At 42.4% G+C, this 22,906-nt stretch overlaps 1 protein-coding gene across 1 annotated transcript; it reads left to right on the top strand.

Moving 5' to 3' along the window:
• Window positions 1-4,255: 4,255 nt before the first annotated feature.
• On the top strand, window positions 4,256-20,432 carry LOC115459440 (protein PET100 homolog, mitochondrial-like). Its single transcript, XM_030189262.1, has 4 exons — window positions 4,256-4,321; window positions 9,823-9,909; window positions 13,938-13,970; window positions 20,084-20,432. The coding sequence occupies exons 1-4, from the start codon at window positions 4,295-4,297 to the stop codon at window positions 20,171-20,173; spliced, it is 237 nt and encodes a 78-aa protein (XP_030045122.1). The 5' UTR covers window positions 4,256-4,294; the 3' UTR covers window positions 20,174-20,432.
• The last annotated feature ends 2,474 nt before the right edge of the window (window positions 20,433-22,906 follow it).

Raw genomic sequence — 22,906 nt, 5'->3', positions numbered from 1 at the left:
TTCAATCTCATTTCATGTCCTCTCGTTCTACCGCCTTCGCATCTCCGGAAAAGGTTCGTTTGCAGATTAATCTTTCAAATACTTGAATGTCTGTATTATATCACCCCTGTTTCTCCTTTCCTCCAGAGTATACATGTTCAGGTGAGCAAGTCTCTCCTCATACGTCTTGTAACGCAAATCCCATACCATTCTCGTAGCTTTTCTTTGCACCGCTTCAATTCTTTTTACATCCTTAACAAGATACGGCCTCCAAAACTGAACACAATACTCCAGGTGGGACCTCACCAACGACTCATACAGGGGCATCAACACCCCCTTTCTTCTGCTGGTCACACCTCTCTCTATACAGCCTAACAACCTTCTAGCTACGGCCACCGCCTTGTCACACTGTTTCGTCACCTTCAAATCCTCAGATACTATCCTTTAGTATTAGTTAAGAGTAGTGGGAACTAAGGCTGCTGCTGGACAGACTTCTACAGTATGTGTTCCACAAATGGCAAAAAAATGAAAGATTTGCCAAATTCAGCATGGGGGAACTAAGGCTGATGCCAGACAAATTTCTAGTTTATGTCCCACAAACAGCAAAAGAAAGATGAAGTTTGGCAATTTCAAATGTTGTAGATCACTTTGTCACATGCTGCGAGTGAGGGTGCTGTGCATCAGGGGGAAAGAGAAGACATCTTGGCTAGTAAGTTGAATACTGTCAGCAACACTTGGGGATAATATGTGGTTATAATCAAGTTTCCATCATGTTTGGCTACCTATATGGTTGGCATGATTGTAAGCTCTATTGAGCACGGACTGTCTCTCTGTGTCAGGTGTTCAGCGCTGCATGCGTCTGGCAGCGCTATACAAATGCTAATAATAATAATAACTGACAACCAGTATTTAAGCATGGGTGACTGGGACTCACACAGTGGCAGGCATGGCTCTGGCCACTCTGTTGGGCAGACAGACTGGATAGCCCACACTGTGTTTATCTGCCTTTTATTTGCTGTTATTGTTTGTTACATTAGAGCCTCTGATTCCTTACTGAAAGCCAACCCTGAATTTTTCCCCTAAAAACCCCCCATACATTTGTTCTGCAACCTGCAAATGGCCACCCCCTCCCCGTATATATGCACATTCTTCCAGTCTCTTTAGCTTCTGAAATCATAGCTGCCATTTTTACGGGTGCTGGGGATGTTTGAACACTCAGTATCGAGCACACTTTTTGTTCTAGGTAATTTGTGTGGTGCATAGGGCACCCAGTCATTTTTACAGCACAGCTCATTTTCAGTGTTGTTACTAAGATCCCCTATTGCATTTGCAAAAAAAAAAAGGTTATCAATAGAAATCAAACAAAATAAAACATGGAAAAGAAAATAAGATGATACCTTTTTTATTGGACATAACTTAATACATTTCTTGATTAGCTTTCGAAGGTTGCCCTTCTTCGTCAGATCGGAAATAAGCAAATGTGCTAGCTGATAGTATGTATAAGAGAAACATCAAAGCATTACTTTGACAGTCTGACCGGGTGGGAGTATGCATGGGGACATCAAAGCATAGTAACATAGTAGATGACAGCAGAAAAAGACCTGCACGGTCCATCCAGTCTGCCCAACAAGATAACTCATATGTGCTACTTTTTGTGTATACCCTACTTTGATTTGTACCTGTGCTCTTCAGGGCACAGCACTATCCCCGCCTCCCAACCACCAGCCCCGCCTCCCACCACCGGCTCTGGCACAGACCGTATAAGTCTGCCCAGCACTATCCCCGCCTCCCAACCACCAGCCCCACCTCCCGATCTTGACTAAGCTCCTGAGGATCCATTCCTTCTGCACAGGATTCCTTTATGCTTATCCCACGCATGTTTGAATTCCGTTACCGTTTTCATTTCCACCACCTCCCGCGGGAGGGCATTCCAAGCATCCACTACTCTCTCCGTGAAAAAATACTTCCTAACATTTTTCTTGAGTCTGCCCCCCTTCAATCTCATTTCATGTCCTCTCGTTCTACCACCTTTCCATCTCCGGAAAAGGTTCGTTTGCGGATTAATACCTTTCAAATATTTGAACGTCTGTATCATATCACCCCTGTTTCTCCTTTCCTCCAGAGTATACATGTTTAGTTCAGCAAGGCTCTCCTCATACGTCTTGTAACGCAAATCCCATACCATTCTTGTAGCTTTTCTTTGCACCGCTTCAATTCTTTTTACATCCTTAACAAGATACGGCCTCCAAAACTGAACACAATACTCCAGGTGGGGCTTCACCAATGACTTATACAGGGGCATCAACACCCCCTTTCTTCTGCTGGTCACACCTCTCTCTATACAGCCTAACAACCTTCTAGCTACGGCCACCGCCTTGTCACACTGTTTCATCGCCTTCAAATCCTCAGATACTATCACCCCAAGATCCCTCTCTCCGTACCTCTCTCCCCGCCTAACACATACGTCTCCCATGGATTTCTATTTCCTAAGTGCATCACTTTGCATTTCTTCGCATTGAATTTTAATTGCCAAACCTTAGACCATTCTTCTAGCTTCCTCAGATCCTTTTTCATGTTTTCCACTCCCTCCCGGGTGTCCACTCTGTTACAGATCTTAGTATCATCCGCAAATAGGCAAACTTTACCTTCTAACTCTTCGGCAATGTCACTCACAAATATATTGAACAGAATCGGCCCCAGCACCGATCCCTGAGGCACTCCACTACTCACCTTTCTCTCCTCTGAGTGAATTCCAATCACCACCACCCTCTGGCGTCTGTCCGTCAACCAGTTCCTAATCCAGCTCACCACTTCGGGTCCTATCTTCAGCCCATCCAGTTTATTTAAGAGCCTTCTGTGGGGAACCGTGTCAAAAGCTTTGCTGAAATCTAAGTAGATTACATCCATAGCTCGTCCCTGATTCAATTCTCCTGTCACCCAATCAAAGAACTCAATGAGATTCGTTTGGCACAATTTCCCTTTGGTAAAACCATGTTGTCTCGGATCTTGCAACTTATTGGCTTCCAGGAAATTCACTATCCTTTCCTTCAGCATCGCTTCCATTACTTTTCCAATAACCGAAGTGAGGCTTACCAGCCTGTAGTTTCCAGCTTCTTCCCTATCACCACTTTTGTGAAGAGGGACCACCTCCGCCGTTCTCCAATCCCTCGGAACCTCTCCCGTCTGCAAGGATATATTAAACAAATCTTTAAGAGGACCCGCCAAAACCTCTCTGAGCTCCCTCAATATCCTGGGGTGGATCCCGTCCGGTCCCATGGCTTTGTCCACCTTTAGCTTTTCAAGTTGTTGATACACACTTTCTTCCGTGAACGGTGCTCTATCCACTTCATTCTCATTTGTACTATTTCCACTCATTGGTGAAGCCCCACCTGGAGTATTCCATTTTGGAGGACAAATCTTGTTAAGAATGTAAAAAGACTAGAAGAGGTCCAAAGGAAGGTGACAAAAATGGTATAGAGTTTACGCCAACAGATGTGTAAGAACAGACTGGAAGACCTGAATACGTATACCCTAGAGGAAGGGTATACGTATTCCTCCCTGCCCTGAAGAGCCTGATCTAAAGCTTACAGGTGACTGAGCTCTCCCTTCACCTGTAGTCGAGCCAGGGAAAAGTCACCCACTTCAGAGCAGAGGGTCAGGATACAGTTCACTAACCACGTCCCAACTCTGTACTAGAGTTGGGAGGAAAGAAACTATAAGCATTTCATTGATATTCTAAGAGGTTGGGTGTTGTAGGTGAGAGGAGGATAATTAACAGAGAAATAAACAGAGAAATACAACTTTATGGTTTAAACTGGGTTAGAAAACCCAGATCCTTATTAAGGATAATAAACAGAGAAATACAACTTTTATGGTTTATAATGGGTTAGGAACCCCAGGTCCTTATTCAGTCCTGTCTGTTGGGTGTTAAAATATCCAACCATTCTTATTTCAAATGTTTTACGTTCCTGTATTGTTTTAAAATTTAAAAAAACTCCGTTTTCTCTGAAGGAAAACACAAATTCGAGCTTTGTGAAACAACAGCAGCTCAGCCACTCCTACCACCCCCACACCACAAAGAAGTAGACGAGAGAACACACAGCGCCGAGTGCTGACGTCATTCAACCCTCAACCACTCCCAGCACGAGGCCGTAAACAGCTCCGGGAGATGACGTCATGCAGGACATCGGCCGCTGCGAATGGAAAGTTTCTGTCCTGCCCTGTGACGGGCTTATCATCCAATAGAACAAAAGAGTCACCTTCGTCCTGCCCCTAACTAATCATTGGGCGGAACGGGGGCGGAAGTGACGCTAAGATGGGGGTGAAGATAGAGGTGTTCCGGGTAAGTGTGTGTGTGTGTGATGCAGATAGAGGGAGCGTTAAAAAAAACGGACGTGGTACACAGTTCCCGCCGGCCCATGAGCCCCTTCCCATCCGTCCCTATTATACCTTCACCGTACCGGGAAGGTGTTCAGAACGTGTGTAGACAGTATCTGCACCCATCTATATACAAGACCTGCCAAATTAAGCGAATTCCACGAGAGAGACTTTTTAGCCAGTCCTAATTAAACTTACATCCAGTTTGGTGGTATTTGCAGCCTCTAATTTAACCGTTGAAACCTGTGCTTGTCTTGTAATGCATCAGGATAAGGTTATCAGTAATCCAGAACTGGCCTGAAAATTTCACTCCTGCAATTGGGCATCTTGGAAGTGCTGTGGTTCAGGGGAGGCTCCAGATAACACTGTCTGTGACCCAGGGGTCAGAACTAGGAAAGCCAGGGTTCAGCTCCTTCTATACCCAATGATGCTTCCTTGGGCAAGTCACTTATCATCATCTCAGGTGCCCACGAGAATGTACCACTGTCCTAAATGATAAATCGATGGGTTGGTCAGCCATGAGAGTCATTTAGAACAAACCATGCTTTCCACCTACTGAAATGTACTAGAACAAAATCTGGAAACTAGTCAAAAAGAAAAAAAGTATTCAGCATACTGGGGAACTTTTTTGAGATCTAGTTAATCTGAGAACAGAGTACATGGGGGGGGGGGGGGGGGGGGTCCAGTTAAACTCTTTCTTCTCTGCCTATCCTTAAGGACACTACTAGGCTTTTGCAAGTTTCCTCAAGCTAATGTTGTCTCCTGCCTTTACTGGTATCCACAGATTTGTCTAGAAAACTTATCAATCTGTATAAAATACTAGAGTGTCAGGTGTTTATGTTTATTAATATTTGATATACCCCTCTATCTGAGCAAGCAGGTCAGGGTGGTTTACAATACTAAATAGTAAAATTGAAAAGGAACTCCAAAGTTATAAAAGGACAGACACATCCCAACAAGGGAACAAACAAGCCAAAAGGTAAAAACGGTAACGGAATTCAAACATGCGTGGGATAAACATAAAGGAATCCTTTTAAGGAGGAATGGATCCTAATACTACTACTTAACATTTCTAGAGCGCTACTAGGGTTATGCAGCGCTGTACAAATTAACAAAAAAGGACAGTCCCTGCTCAAAGGAGCTTACAATCTAATGGGTGAAATGTCAAATTGGGGCAGTCTAGGTTTTCTGAATAGGAGTATGGTGGTTAGGTGCCGAAGGCGACATTGAAGAAGTGGGTTTTGAGCAAGGCTTTGAAGATGGACAGGGAGGGGGCTTGGCGTATGGGTTCAGGGAGTTTATTCCAGGCATGGGGTGAGGCAAGGCAGAAAGGGCGGAGCCTGAAGTTGGCGGTGGTGGAGAAGGGTACTGAAAGGAGGGATTTGTCTTGAGAGCGGAGGTTATGGGTCGGAACGTAAGGGGAGATGAGGGAAGAAAGGTAAGGAGGGGCTGTAGATCGGGTGCATTTGTAGGTTAATAGGAGAAGCTTGAATTGAAATCGGTATCTGATCGGGAGCCAGTGAAGTGACTTGAGGAGAGGGGTGATATGAGTATATCGGCCCAGGCGGATCCTAAGGAGCTTAGCTGAGATTGGGTGGCAGAGCTGGTGGCAGGAGGCGGGGATGGTGCTGGGCAGACTTATACGGTATTCCAGAGCCACTGGTGTGAGGAGGGACTGGTGGTTGGGAGGTGGGGATGGTGCTGAGCAGACTTATGCTGTCTGTGCCAGAGTTGGTGGTGGGAGGCGGGGATAGTGCTGGGCAGACTTATACGGTCTGTGCCATGAAAAGGACAGGTACAAATCAAGGTAAGGTATACACAAAAAGTAGCACATATGAGTTTATCTTGCTGAGCAGACTGGATGGACCGTGCAGGTCTTTTTCTGCCGTCATCTACTATATTACAACATTAGATAACACACAATACACATACTACTACTACTACTTATCATTTCTATAGTGCTACTAGACGTACACAGTGCTACAATAAATGCAGACAAAAATAGTGACAAGAAAGTTCTCTAGTGCTGATGTCCAAATGCCTGAGAGGAATTATGAATCTTTAAAAGTGATGTAAAACACTTTGTACAACACTGCTGTCCCCTCCACCCACCCTTGAATCTTTGAGGGAAGATCATTTCAAAGCTTGGGGCAGAGAAAACAAAAAGCAGAATGTCTTGTTGATTCAAGATGCGCTTGCTTGCTTGAGGGCTGGCAAAACTAACCAGTGGGAATCAAGAAATCTGAAGGTACCTGATGGGGTGTAAGGGACAGTGAGAGGCCAGAAATGAAGGAAGGCCAATATATGATGTACCTTATGGACTAGACAGAGAATTTTGAAATAGATCCAAAAGAGAAAAAGAAGCCAGTGGAGGTGGATGAGTAATGGTGGAAACAGGAGAGTAGATATCTTTCTTTGCTGATTTATTAGGCTAGCTGAAAAGATACTCTGGAGTCTAAGGGAATGTATTACTAGCAGAAAAGATGTAGTCGTATTGCCTATGTAGGTCACCAGTGTGATCTCACTTGGTGCATTTTGTTTTGCTCTGGAGGCCAGGCCTTTGGAGATCAGGAGGATGAAATCAGTTCAGAGAGAGCCTCCCAAACTGATATAAGGCCTGCAGCATAAATCTGACAGCGAAATACTTGAGACACTCAAATTATATCCATGCCAGGAGAGGAGACATATGATTAAAATAGAGGAAGAGGAAATCTTCTTAGCAGCAAAGTGAAAATTAAGAAGTGATCTACAAAAATTAAGAAGTATGGGTAAATGCTTGGTAGTGAAGCTTTAATTTGACGTTCTGTAGAGTGATACATTTGAGGTGCAGAAATCCAAAGGAACTGTATGCAGTAGGCTGTGAGAGGCTGATGTGCACAGACCAGGAAAGGGATCTCAGGGTGGCCAAGGCCAGAAGGATGATTGGATGCATAAAGAGGGGTATAACCAGCAGAAAGAAAAAGGTAATAATGCCCCTGTTCAAATCATCAGTGAGGCTTCTCTTGGAATACTGTATTCAGTTTTGGAGTCTGTTTCTTGCTCATGATATAAAAAGGCTTGAAGCAGTTGGAGTATGGGGTCTCTGCCAGAGGATTTATTAGAAGAGACGTGAAGGCTTGAATATGTATACCCGTGAGGAGAGGAGGGACTGGGGAAGTTTGATACAGATATTTATATTCTTGAAAAATATAAATGCATAAACAAACTTTTTCCAAAACTGGGGAGACTTAAGACATGAAATGAAGCTGCAAGGAGTGAAACTGTAAAGCACCACCAAGAAGTACTTTTTCACAGAGAATATGGTGGATGCCTGAAATGCTCTTCCACAGGAACTGGTGGGGACAAAAACTCTAGCAGAATTCAAAAAGCATGGGATAAACACAGAGGATACCTATACCCCGAAGAGATGGAATAAAAGTATAGATTATCACAATGGCGAGGAGCCATGATGCAATGCTGTATGCTAGAAAAGAAAAAAGTGGGAGACTTAGCCTCAAAAAAAGGAGACCAGTTCTGTAAAGTCTGGCTCCCGTTTTGGGACACTCTGACACCCGTAGCGAGAAGCAAGATATTGAACTGTTAACAGAACCGGTAGTGGGAAAGAGTTGAGGGCGGGGATAGAGGGGGGGGGGGAGTTGGGGGAAGAGGGAGGAAAATTATAAGCTTGATGACATCTCCCATGTATTGTTCGAATTATTTGATGTATTATGTTCAAGTGTTATCAATAAAAATTGATATATTAAAAAAAAAAAGTATAGATTATTTCCACGCAAATCAAAACTTAAATAACTCTCTCACATGCATAAAAACTTGTGAGTCTTTATTTTTACTTCACACCAAACAGCAGTCAATAAGTACAAACGAAAGCAGAGTACAAGCAGCTACTAATACTTAGAAAAGAGAAAAAAAGTTTGGAATTGGGAAGAACTAGCAGGACACCTGGCTCCCCAGAGGCCTACCAGATCCTGCCACAGGGGCTAATGTGTTCTCTCATTTTATAGATTTTTTTTTACCCATCTTTCTATCTCTCCTTCTTTTCTGCCTGTCTATTCTTTCCACCTATCATCACTCACCCAGTCTTCATCCCTCCTAAGTTTCAAAATAATCTTTCCCGCTTCTTATCCCATTTCTTTGTCCTGTCCAGCTACAATTTGTTGCTCTAAATTCCTAACATTCCAGAATCAACTCCTGGTACTTTCCATTATCTCCTTAAAATTCAAGCTAAGGATGCTGTATCAATATGGAGCTGATTTTAAAACACATATTTCCATTCAGGCTTCTTTTAAGGCAATTCATATGTGTAAGTCCGTTGCCTGAAGAGCTTATAAAGTTACCTTTTCTGCCATGCTCAAAGTGCACTGAACTCCCATACATTCTTATCAGCACTGCCACACAGTTTACACACACTGATCCAAGATCCTTGTCCTGAATCATGTCTTTCATATTTAAACTATGTGACAGGTCTGCGCAATCCCTCTGTTCAGTTCTTATTTGTCCAGGTTATTGGCCTGCTCTCTGGCTTACCTTCCCAGCAGTAACAGGGAGAAGATACCGGTAGGTATCCTGTACAAAAGCCTAGCATACAGATACAGAGGTTAGTGGGAGGAATGGCTCACCCTTCCTCTGCATTTTGAGATGATGTGACTTGCCCTGGGAAGGTGAGATAATCAGCTGGTTATTTGGAACCTGGATTGGCCACTGTCGAAGGCAGAATGGTGCTGAACATAGCATACATCTTATGCCCTTGTTCCAGTGCAGAGGAAAGAGGCAGTAAGGGGAAAAATGGTTGAACAAAGGAAACACGGTGGAGTGAAATTACAGGTGGTAGGAATCACATTCATTCCTGCAGCTAGGTCTGCCAGGTAACAGCCTCACGAAGGGGAGAACTACTTGGTGATGGATTAAGTATGAAAATGGAATACTCAGGGTGGTGGGGAACCAGTGAGGAATAAAATTAAGTTGACTAAGAGAAGGGAGTGTTGATGTAGAAGTGGTTAACTTCTATAGCTGGGCAGGCTAGATGGGCCAAGTGGCCTTAATCTGTGTAGTGTACAACGCTATTATGTATGTTGAATTATGATGTTATGTATTTATGTATTTTTTTATGTTATGAATTTTGTATTTGCATTGTATTGTTTGTCACCTGTTTCAGGAGTTCCATGGCTATCCTTGGTTACGCCATAGGGCCACTGTACAGAAATGTGGTTTCCTATTGCCCTGCCCACTTTTCACAGAATGAGCCAGTGCAGAGTTTGGACAAAATATTTGCCATCTCCAGCTGAAGGGAATCAGCCATATTCACCCTCTTTTCTTTCACCTCCCAGATCATTCCACACTGCCAAAATCATCTACCTCCCTCCTCCTTGTCCCACCCCAGCCTTATGTCTCTTCATTGCAGGCAGCTTTATTTTAATAGAATTGACCAGAGCATGAGTGACCCATCCTTTCGTCTTCCTTTCTTCGCAGATGATTCTCTACCTCACCTTCCCAGTCTCCATGTTCTGGATCTCCAACCAAGCTGAGTATTTTGAGGAATATGTGGTGAAACGGAAGGTCAGTGGCCGTTAACGCGTGGCACCGTGCCATCTCTGTGTACATCCTAGAGTACCGAAACTGCACTGTGACCCAGAGGACAGGAACATGCCACTATCATTCCCAAAATTTCCTCAGAGGGCCTGTGAGCCCTGCTTCTTGGTCTCCTTCCCTCCCTGCCAAACCCTGACCTGGTCTGATTTTGTATGGAACATCAAATCTCCTATACATGAGCACTTGATGGACACAGCTAATGTTTTGGGGGGGTTTGTTTTTTAGATATGAATATTTATTGTAGAATTTCAACCTAATAGAATGCTCGACACGGGCCATGTTTCACCCAAAGGGGCTGCGTCAGGAGCTAATGTTTTACTGTACTAGAGAGTATAGTGCAGCTCTGGGATTATCTAGTCTGTATTACGCTATGCCCCAGGTGACCCTGCAGTGGCGTACAGCGTTAGGATTGTCTTGTTCATACAGTATGTGCTGCAGTAAACAGTTGTCTCCCATGAGCAATATTGATTGTAACTGTCCCATATTCAAACTGAGTTAACCAGTTAAGAGAGGCTCTTATTATTTAACTCACACTGACTAGGCCTTGAGGAAATATTTAGTGGTAATTACCCGGATAGTACAGCTGAATTATGCCCTCTAACTGCTAAAGCTGAAACCGGATATTGTGTGGTGAAGTCAGCACTTCACCAGCTAAGATAACCAGCCAAATAGGACCATATAAATGTATTTATTTTAAAAATACGCACACCGCCTAATCCCTAGGTGGTTTACAGGAAAACCAATGCATAATAAAACATGCCACACACACACACACTTAAAATCATAAACAAGGAAATAATACTGTTCCTTCCTTATGAAATATCATGACAGGATGCTCCTATCTAATGCATCAACAAACAGCTGTGTTTTCAACATAAATGAATTTGTCAAGGAAAGGCATTGCACAGGCATCAGAGAAAGCAGAAAACTCTAATGTCAGCATACCGAACCTGCACTACAGAGTGTAAAGACAGTAGCATAGCATGCTCCAACCGCAAGGATAGTTTTGGGCGATAAGCACGTACAATTTGAGTAAAATAAAATGGCATTTTGCCAGATATAACACTTGATGTATCAGAAATTTTTTTGTTTTGTTACATTTGTACCCCGCGCTTTCCCACTCATGGCAGGCTCAATGCGGCAGGCAATGGAGGGTTAAGTGACTTGCCCAGAGTCACAAGGAGCTGCCTGTGCCGGGAATCGAACTCAGTTCCTCAGTTCCCCAGGACCAAAGTCCACCACCCTAACCACTAGGCCACTCCTCTACTTAAACTGAATTCTGTGAAACACTGGCAACCAGTGTAGTTTATTTTATATATTTACCGCCTTTTTGAAGGAATTCACTCAAGGCGGTGTACAGTAAGAATAGATCAAACATGAGCAATAGGCAATTACAGCAGTAAAAATATTCAAATAACAATACAAAGTATGTTTAATACTATCTCAGGTAGGGTAGGAGTGGATAAACATGTCCTGCTGCAGTATGTGCAGCCCATGTCACGCCCTTGTGTGTGTGAGTGAGACTAACAAGTTAGTTTCTTCTTCCATTAAAGGCCTGGTTGAAGAGCCAAGCTTTCACCTGCTTCCTGAAGTAGAGATAAGTCTTGTGTTAAGCGAAGCCGTTTAGGCAGTGCATTCCAGAGTGTGGGGGCTACTCCGGAGAAGGCTCGCTTGCGGGTATCATATCATGTAATGTCTTTTGGAGAGGATGTGGTTAGTGAAAGTCCTTGAGAGGACCATAGTGTCCTTGGCTGTGTGTAGAGGATCATCCTTCAGGTACTCTGGGCCATTTTCTTTAAGGGCCTTGAAGATCAGACATAGAGTTTAAAATTTAGCCCTGTATTGTACTGGTAGCCAGTGAAGCTTTTCCATACATGGTGATATGTGGTCACGTCGATTGCAACCTTCTATGTGTCTTGCTGCTGAATTCTGAATCAGTTGCGACTGTTGTATAGTGCATTGCAGTAATCCAGTCTTGATTGATGTTATCATGGCATGCACAACTGAGATAAGATTTACCTTCTCGATGTAGCTGTCGCAAATGGTAGAAGCAGCTCTTGAAGGCAGTATCTTTTGGTTGTTTTAAGACCAGTGTAATCTGAGTAAACTTAGAGATCCCGGCTATACAGTGGTGGAAATAAGTATTTGATCCCTTGCTGATTTTGTAAGTTTGCCCACTGACAAAGACATGAGCAGCCCATAATTGAAGGGTAGGTTATTGGTAACAGTGAGAGATAGCACATCACAAATTAAATCCGGAAAATCACATTGTGGAAAGTATATGAATTTATTTGCATTCTGCAGAGGGAAATAAGTATTTAATCCCTCTGGCAAACAAGACCTAATACTTGGTGGCAAAACCCTTGTTGGCAAGCACAGCGGTCAGACGTCTTCTGTAGTTGATGATGAGGTTTGCACACATGTCAGGAGGAATTTTGGTCCACTCCTCTTTGCAGATCATCTCTAAATCATTAAGAGTTCTGGGCTGTCGCTTGGCAACTCGCAGCTTCAGCTCCCTCCATAAGTTTTCAATGGGATTAAGGTCTGGTGACTGGCTAGGCCACTCCATGACCCTAATGTGCTTCTTCCTGAGCCACTCCTTTGTTGCCTTGGCTGTATGTTTTGGGTCATTGTCGTGCTGGAAGACCCAGCCACGACCCATTTTTAAGGCCCTGGCGGAGGGAAGGAGGTTGTCACTCAGAATTGTACGGTACATGGCCCCATCCATTCTCCCATTGATGCGGTGAAGTAGTCCTGTGCCCTTAGCAGAGAAACACCCCCAAAACATAACATTTCCACCTCCATGCTTGACAGTGGGGACGGTGTTCTTTGGGTCATAGGCAGCATTTCTCTTCCTCCAAACACGGCGAGTTGAGTTCATGCCAAAGAGCTCAATTTTTGTCTCATCTGACCACAGCACCTTCTCCCAATCACTCTCGGCATCATCCAGGTGTTCACTGGCAAACTTCAGACGGGCCGTCACATGTGCCTTCCGGAGCAGGGGGACCTTGCGGGCACTGCAGGATTGCAATCCGTTATGTCGTAATGTGTTACCAATGGTTTTCGTGGTGACAGTGGTCCCAGCTGCCTTGAGATCATTGACAAGTTCCCCCCTTGTAGTTGTAGGCTGATTTCTAACCTTCCTCATGATCAAGGATACCCCACGAGGTGAGATTTTGCGTGGAGCCCCAGATCTTTGTCGATTGACAGTCATTTTGTACTTCTTCCATTTTCTTACTATGGCACCAACAGTTGTCTCCTTCTCGCCCAGCGTCTTACTGATGGTTTTGTAGCCCATTCCAGCCTTGTGCAGGTGTATGATCTTGTCCCTGACATCCTTAGACAGCTCCTTGCTCTTGGCCATTTTGTAGAGGTTAGAGTCTGACTGATTCACTGAGTCTGTGGACAGGTGTCTTTCATACAGGTGACCATTGCCGACAGCTGTCTGTCATGCAGGTAACGAGTTGATTTGGAGCATCTACCTGGTCTGTAGGGGCCAGATCTCTTACTGGTTGGTGGGGGATCAAATACTTATTTCCCTCTGCAGAATGCAAATAAATTCATATACTTTCCACAATGTGATTTTCCGGTTTTAATTTGTGATGTGCTATCTCTCACTGTTACCAATAACCTACCCTTCAATTATGGGCTGCTCATGTCTTTGTCAGTGGGCAAACTTACAAAATCAGCAAGGGATCAAATACTTATTTCCACCACTGTAAGTCTCCTTTCTTTGTCTGGTTTAACTTAACTGGTTAAGGACTGAATCTCGGCACCTTATCCCAGTTAAGTACCGGCCAGCTGCACGTACCTGGATACTTAACGCTGGTACCTGGACATGGCCCGGGATTGAATATCCAGGCATAATTCTGGCAGCAGTGGTCAGCCTTTGAAAAAGAACACTGACTGTCGCCTGTGATATATTATCCCCTATATCTGTTTCTAGCATCCCGTGTTCTACATGAGGTTAAATCTGTTTTTCTTTTCCTCCTTAGAGAGAGATTTATCCACCAAAGTTAAATGAGCAGGTAAGTGCTTCTCTAGCAGTTGACCTGGGGACCTGGGAAGGCTGTCACAGGTCTGACCTGACTGTAGCTTAGAAGCAGTAAGGAGGTGGAATGAGCAGTCAGATGTAATACATCACAGCTGGGGCCTGGGAAGTAGCCGTCTGGATTCACTAGTGTGACCTGCCTCATCGCTGTCTTCCCTGGGTGTAGGCCGCTTGGTCTTGGAACAGCTGATGGAGGTCTGGAATGAAAGTTCAGCTGCCAGATTACTTACTTGGGTAACACTTAGGTTGGCTGGCCATCTTTCACCTATCTCCTGCTTTTCTCCCTCTCGCTTCTCAATTCTCCCACATTTTCCTCTCTGATTCAGAAAGAACTTTAAAACGTATACTGTTTACAGCGAGCCATCATATCACACGGAGAGATGGGTGACTTGAAAGAAACTTGGCATGTGAGATCAATAACATTATCATCTGGGCTTCAAACAGTATCATTATTCTATCCATAGGGGAGGGAGAGGTGGACAGATTTTTCACTGTTGGCAGAGGACACCAATGCCCAGATTCAGATGTCATGGTGTGGAATGGAGGAGTGGCAGAGCAGCAAGGAAGCAGGGATTCAAATCCTGTTTCTTCCACTGATGATCCCTTGTGACACTCAAGTCACTTCATCCTCCATTTCCTCTGCTCTAGAGCTTAGATTGTAAGCCCTCTGGTGCAGGGACCTCCCTAGTGTACCTGAATGTAACTCACCTTGAGCTGGGGTTTGGAAAGGTTTATACTTCATTCAATTTTCAAAAAGAACATACAAATATATAAGGTGATAGATATTTTTATTTTATGTTCTGCTTTGTTAACCTTTATCTCTGTGCATTCAAGTGGATTGACACGACGGCCACACTGCTGGGTTCTGAAGAATATTTCTGTCTTAAACTGGATAGATGCAAGGATACAGGGACCTCTAGAATAGGATATCCAGTATGTCTGTCTGTACAGTGCTGTGTCCATCTGGTGTGCACTGGCAACGTTGTGGTGATGATAATGGCATTGGGATCGTAACACAAAATGAATTCCAGACAATGACGAGGTTATGATTTCCTGGAGGATCCCCATTCTGACTGAAAAAAAGCTGGATGCATGGAAACTGGTCATAGGGGTGAAATTATCAACGTTAAGAGGTGTTATATTACCACTAACTTGTACTATTTTAGCACAGTCCCATTTTATATCGTGAGACCATGTCCTAACGGTAGGCCACGTTGATAACGCCCTCCTTAATTAAAGAAAAAAGAAATGTCTCATGAAATTGAAATCACTTATAATTAAAATTGGGCCAAGTATAGGGCAGTCAAGCCATTATGACATCACTGATGAAGTGAGGTTGGCTCTTAGGCATTGGTGGAATGAGGCATTATGACATCACAGTATGAGAAGTGAGCCAAGTAAACAAGCCATTGTGACATCACTGATGAGGTTGGCTCTTATTGGTGGAATAAGGCATTATGACATCACAATATCACTAAGGGGGGAAGTTATCAACATGGGCTACTGTTACAGCATGAATTAGTGGTCAAATAACTACTACTACTATTTATCATTCCTAAAGCGCTACTAGACGTACACAGCGCTGTACACTTGAACATGAAGAGACAGTCCCTGCTCAACAGAGCTTACAATCTAATTAGGACAGACAAACAGGACAAATAAGAGATAAGGGAATATTAAAGTGAGAATGATAAAATAAGGGTTCTGAACAAGTAATTAAGGATTAGGAGTTAAAAGCATCATCAAAAAGGTGGGCTTTTGAAGATGGCCAGAGATGGAGCTTGACGTACCAGCTCAGGAAGTCTATTCCAGGCATATGGTGCAGCGAGATAAAAGGAACGGAGTCTGAAGTTAGCGGTGGAGGAGAAGGGTGCAGATAAGAGAGATTTACCCAGTGAACGGAGTTCCCAGGGAGGAGTGTAGGGAGAGATGAGAGTGGAGAGGTACTGAGGAGCTGCAGAGTGAATGCACTTATAGGTCAATAAGAGGAGTCTGAACTGTATGCGGAAACGGATAGGAAGCCGGTGAAGTGACTTGAGGAGAGGGCTAATATGAGCATAACGACACTGGCAGAATATTAGTCGTGCAGCAGAATTTTGAACAGATTGAAGAGGAGAGAGATGGCTAAGTGGGAGACCTGTGAGAAGCATGTCTTTTTAGCACAGGTCCTGTTTTACGCAGTGAAACCTAGTTACTAATAACTGGAGTTAATAGTAAAATAACACTTGGTAAGTGTAGCCCACATTGATACTTCATCCTATAGTGGCAAGAGAGAAAAACGCTAGAATAGCATCAATCACAGGGTTGTCAGTCCCAAGCAATAACTCTGTGAATCATGTGAAGTGAGAGAAGATCTTCTACCAAGAAATGCAGTTCAAGACTAAGAACTTGGGGGCAGAAAGAGACAGAGATATTTTCTATTGGAAATTCTTTTTAATCAAGCTGGTGGCACCTACAACAAGCCCACCTGGATAAGTTGCCTAAACATGTTACATCTTATGAACGCCAGAAAGAAGCTGGAAGCAGTAAATCTAAGAGACTGAGAGCATCCTCCACATACTCTCTGGTTTAGTAGTTAGACTCATCACTGTCACGATGGGTGCAAAGCTAATCCATGTGGAGACAGTTATCACAAGGAATATAGAACTTTTCTTCACTAGGATGTTTTGCTTAGGGGCTGGATCAGGATGGGATTGGTTTAGTTTCATTTGTACTCAAAAGTTCTATAAAAAATGGTGCTACTTACTTTTGCTTGGTCAATGTCAGGGGACCATTCCTGAGTGCTATTTTTACTTTGAGTTTCCTTTCTTCACTTGGTTAATTTCATTTGTTTTGTTTGGCTAAACACAATTTCTTGCCTTTCTGCATAATTCATGCAAGCACACACACACTCTCTTTGCTTGTGAAATAATCTGGATCGACAACTGAAAAACCTCCAGAGATCTGCATCAATTGGAACAAAGGACACCAGGATCAGAAACTGCTAGCTGAAACCACCACTACAACTTAAATTCATATCTATAACTTATATTATCTCTAAATATCTGATATCTTGCTAAAGCTTCCTCAGCATTAAAACTTCCAAATAATTTCACAGGAGTGAAAGCCATCTGATGCATATCTCTAATGAACAGAAGTGTTTGTTAAATATTAGATACTGGACTTTAAAAACCAAATTACCTTGCTTCAAGTTTTAAAAGTACAAAATATAGGTAGAATTAGCTGACTGACTTCATATCTCATTCCAAATAAGAAATTTTATTGAAGCAGCAACAAAACACATTTTCCTAGGAAGCTGATACTTCAAAGCGCCTCAGTCCCTCTGCAAGCACTGTCTACATATTTAACACATCATTGTTAACTGCTCCCAAAGACATGCCGTCTTTAGCTATATTCTGAAATGCTACAAGTCTATGTGCAGTAATTCCCAACCAAGAAAAGCAATATTCTGACTTAAATGAGACTGTTGAAGTTAATTTAGAAAAAGAACTAAACAGTAAATTGACTCAACATTTTGTACTAGCAAAGATAACCAAGGGTAATTATCAAGACCCAGGTTTTGTAAAAAAATTTTAAATAGCACCATATTAGCATTTCCCCTGGCCACATTCCAAGGTGTGCTTAAGGTCAGTGATGCCCCTTTGTCTTACAGTTACCTGAATCTGCTCAGATCAATGGCCAGAACACCTACTCAAATCCATCCCTATGGAAGCAGTAAACTGGCTACTTGATAATCTCAATGAGCTGTTAAAAACTGACTCTCTTTCTCCTCACATCGGCAAAATTGTTCTCACTTCACTACTGAAGGGATCTGGGCTAGACCTAACATCGCCTGCAAACTACCATCCCGTGGCAAGCATACCCCTTTTTACTAAAGTATTAGAAACCTTCATTAGTAAACCTCTGTTTATATCTGAAAAAATGTTGTATTTTACACTGATCACAATTTGGCTTCAGATCGTCATATAGTATGGAAACATTGCTGCTACTTCTAACTACATATGTCAAACAACATCTATGCAAAGGTGACCAAGCAATTCTTCTCCAGTTCGATATATCGGTGGCATTCAATGCGGTTGACCACACATTGCTACTTGAACGCCTGGATCAGATAGGAATAACAGGAACGGTGTTCAAATGGTTCAGCGAATTCCTTTCAAATCGAAGTTACTCTGTCAAGCAAAACAACCAACTTCCAGGATCTCCCCTCTCACCTATCCTGTTCAATCTCTTTATGTCATCCCTTGCCTCAATACACCTGGGATTTATTGAACTACTATTCTATGCGGATGACATCCTGCTTCTCCTACCAGTGACAGCATCAAACATAGATCCAACTCAGTCTGTAGCGAATGGTATGACTTGTCAGCACCTGGGCCCTGACCAATAAACTGAAATTGAATGCGCAATAAACCAAGGTCCTGTGGTTCGGAAATCAGGGAGTTGAGATCCCATCATCAATATCTTTGACCAGTGGTCAAATCTTTACTATCGAATCTGAAACCAGAGTACTAGGTTGTCTTACTTGACTCTTCACTCATCTTCGCTTCCCATATTAGCCAGATGGAAGAAAACACTATTCAAAATGAGACAGCTACATCTAGTCAGATCATTCTTTGACCAAAAAGCCTTTGCACTACTAGTCCAAATATTAGTCTTACCTCACTTGGATTACTGTGATGTTTAAGTGTCAATATCAGAAAAAACTGTCGATCATACAGAACATAACTGCTAGACTAATATACAGATTGAGTAGATATACTAGTGTTTCAGCTCATCAAAACAAACTCCTCCGGCTTTCCGTAGCAGAAAGACTCGGGTTCAAAGCTGCTTGTTTAGTTTTTCAAATCTTACACGGCTTCACCTCTAAACTGCTGACTAAGCCCGCTTCACTATGTCTGGTCCAATCCAACAGACTGAAACAACAACTGATGCGAGCATCGTTCTTCCAAAAGACAATTAGAAATCAGAAGATTTTCAGCTCTCTATTCCCCGTTCTTGGAGTCAATATATGGAACTCTCTACCTATTCCCATCAGAAAACAGCTACTCAACTTCAGGAAGAGGCTAAAAACTGCTTCATAACAGTCCATCATGACTTCTACCTCCTATTATCATCCGTTATCCTTTCCTTAATGTTTCTAGTCTCATGCATTAATCCAATGGTCTCTAATGTTTCTCAAACCTGGGTTGAGTTGCTTATTGGAACACCCTCATTGCACTTGCACTGATATATTATGGATTCCAATTTTAATAAGTTCTTGAAAATTTTATGTATATATATATATATATGTATATATATATATATATATATATATATATATATATATATATAGTTATGGAAGATTTTCTTTAACTTTGGCTGATATTTTTGAGGTGCCATGAGGAAAATTGGGAGATTTCAAGATGATGGAAGAAATACTCTGTGATTTTCAAGTCCTTCATATTTTATTTATTTTTTTCAGTCACATCGTAGGGTGGTGATATTATTTATAGATTGTATAGCAAGCCAATTACATTTATTTTTGACTAGCTTTTGCCTTTTTCCGTTGTAGCTCAAAGTGAATCATATTCAGATATTGTAGGTATTTCCCTGTCAGGCTTATAATCTGAGTTTGTACCTGAGGTCATGGAGGGTTAATTGACTTGCCTAAGGTCACAAGAAGCAGCAGTGGATTTTGAACTGAGCTTCCCTTGTTGCTAGCTCATGCTCTGACCATTAGGCTACTGCTTCGCTTAGGGCTGGTGTGGTAATACAGAGCTTTTTCCTTGTAGGACTTTTCAGCTTTGGGTTCCGGACTGAGAAAAGAGTACAGAGTCTGTCACTACCAGTTCAAAAGATTTATAAGGACCAAATGTTTCTTTACTCATGGACCGAAATGTTAAAATACTGCTTTATTCTTTAGGCATCATATTTCTGCTCTGTCTCTGAACCCCTCAGTGGTCCATAGAAACAGCAGAGACTGAAAACACTAAGATTCCCTTTCATATCCCTTCCTGTGGTGTCACATCTGTGACCTGCCCTAGATGTGCATGGAAAAGCCACTTGGATAACCATTAATTGAGGGTTTTTTTTCTTCTTTTATTTCAGAAGAGAGAGCTGGAAGATTTCAAGGAACGAATGAGAAAAAAGCGAGAGGAGAGGCTGCAGAGCCAGCTGGAAATCCTGAAGGAACAGTGACCGCAGTCACTGCTCAGTGGGATAGGCTAGATTAGAATGTCTGGCTAGGCTAGTTAGAATATGTGGCTCATATCATTTTCTGTAAGCTGTGATTACACAGCCTTCTTGGGCTGCCATTTCCCAGACCACACAAAGACAAACTGGGGGAAAATGGACAGTTCTTGTATTGTTATAGACCAGCACTTACCCTGTGAGAGAGCTGCATCCATATCTGGTTCCCTATCAAGTGTCCCTGGAAAGCTGTAAATAAAATATTTTAAATTGAGAAAGTGTTTTGTCTTATGATTGAATTTATGCATGAAAAGTGCCCTGTCTGCTGCATTTCTCGGACTTCTGCAACTCTTACCATCCACCCAAAACTTTACACAAATACATAAGTGTTGCCATACTGGGACAGACTGAAGGTCCATCAAGCCCCAAATTCTGTTTCCAACAGTGGCCAATCCAGGTTACAAGTACCTGGCAATGTCCCAAAACATTTTATGCTGCTTATTCTAGAAATAAGCAATGGATGTTCCCTAAGTCCATCTTAATAATAGCTTATGGACTTATCTTTTAGGAAGCTATCCAAACCTTTTTTAAACCCCTCTAAGCTAACTGCTTTTACCACATTCTCTGGCAATGAATTCCAGAGCTTAATTACATGTTAAGTGAGGAAATATTTTCTCCAATACGTTTTAAATTTACTACTTTGTATCTTCATTGCGTGCCCCCTAGTAATTTTGGAAAGAGTAAACAAACCATTCACATCTACCCATTCGACTCCACTCATTATTTTATAGACCTCTATCATATCTCCCCTCAGCCGTCTTTTCTCCAGCCTAAAGAGCCCTACCCCCTTCAGCCTTTCCTCATTTTCGTCAACCTCTGTACCTTTTCTAATTTCACTATATCTTTTTTGAGATGCGGTGACCAGAATTGCACACAGTATTCATGGTGTGATCACACCACAGAGCGATCTTTATTTTTGTTTTCCATTCCTTTCCTAATAATACCTATTTGCTTTCTTAGCCACCGCTGCACACTGAGCACAGGGTTTCAATGTATCATCAATGATGACACCTAGATCCCTTTCCTGGTCGGTGACTCCTAATGTGGAACCTTGCATCACATAACTATAATTTGGGCTCCTCTTTCCCACATGCATCACCTTGCATTTGTCCACATTAAATTTCATCTGCCATTTGGATGCCTAGTCTTCCAGTTTCCTAAGGTCTTCCTGTCACAGTCCGCATGTGTTTGAACAACCTTGAGTAGTTTTGTGGCATCTCCAAATTTAATCATCTCATTCATCATTCCGATTTCCATATCATCAAAAATATGTTGAATAACACCGGTTCAAAGTACTGAACCCTGTGGCGCTCCACTGTTCAACTACCTCCATTGAGAGATATGACCATTTAACTCTACCCTCTGTTTTCTGTCCATTAACCAGTTCCTAATCCACACCAGAACCTTGCCTCCTATCCCTTGGCTCTTTAATTTTCTCAGGAGTCTCTCATGAGGAACTTTATCAAAAGCTTTCTGAAAATCTAGGTACACTACATCAACCGGCTCACCTTTATCCACATATTTATTCATGCCTTCAAAGAAATGAAGCACCTTAGTGAGGCAAGACTTTCTTTGGCTGAACCCATGCTGACTCTGTCCCATTAAAGCTATGTTTGTCTATGTGTTCTGTAATTTTATGCTTCCACTGTTTTTCCTAACACTTAGACTTACTGGTGTGTAAATTCCCGGATCTTTCTGCTTTTGATATACCTGAAAAAGTTGTTACTGTGAGTTTTATTCTCTGCATATTTTCTTTTAGACTTCTTTATTAATGCTTTGCATCTGACTTGCCAATGCTTATCTTCTTATTTTCTTCATTTAGGTTCTTTTTCCATTCTTTGAAGGACAATCAGTTTTGGCTGTAATAGCCTCTTCATCTTTTAACCATGCTGGCTGTCGTTTTCTCTTCTTTCCACCTTTGCAAATGTGTATAATGCATCCGGTCTGGGATTTCAAGATGGTATTTTTGAATAACATCCATACCTGATTTAGTGTCCAAACCTTAGCAGCTGATCCTTTTAGCTTCTTTTTAACCATTTTCTTCATTTTATTATAGTTGCCCTTTTGAAAATTAAATGCAGCTACAGTAGATTTCCTTTACGGGTTTATCCCAGTTAGTAGCTCAAACTTGATCATGTTATAATCACTGTTTCCCAGTGGACCCAACACTGCCACCTCTCATACTATGCCCTGCACGCCATCAAGGACCAGATCCAAAATGTCTCCCCCTCTCGTCGGTTCCTGACCCAGCTGCTCCAAGAAGCAGTCGTTTATTACATCTAGAAATTTTATCTCCCTTTCTCTCCCTGATGTAACATTTATCCAGTCAATATTGGGGTAATTGAAATCAGCCATTATTGTAGTGTTGCCCAATTTGCCAGCTTTCCTAATCTCTGTAAACATTTCTTCATCTGTCTGTTCATTCTGTCCCGGCGGACGGTAGTACAGCTCTAGAAGAATTCTCCTTTCCATAATGATTCCATACTGCTATCTGTTTCATGTGAAATGTTTATTTTATTTGACTCCATTTCCTTTTTACCATATAGCGCAAATCCCCCACCCCCCATTTGATCCTCTCTATCATTGTGATACAGTTTGTACCCTGTTAACACAGTGTCCCATTGATTGACCTCTTTCCACCATGACTCTAAGATTCCTATTATATCTACCTCATTATTTACT

Source organism: Microcaecilia unicolor, unplaced genomic scaffold (assembly GCF_901765095.1).
Source record: "Microcaecilia unicolor unplaced genomic scaffold, aMicUni1.1, whole genome shotgun sequence".
In the NCBI taxonomy this organism is placed as follows: Eukaryota; Metazoa; Chordata; class Amphibia; order Gymnophiona; family Siphonopidae; genus Microcaecilia; species Microcaecilia unicolor.
The sequence above is the reverse complement of the archived record's forward strand: the minus strand, read 5'-3'. Positions and strand labels throughout refer to the sequence as shown.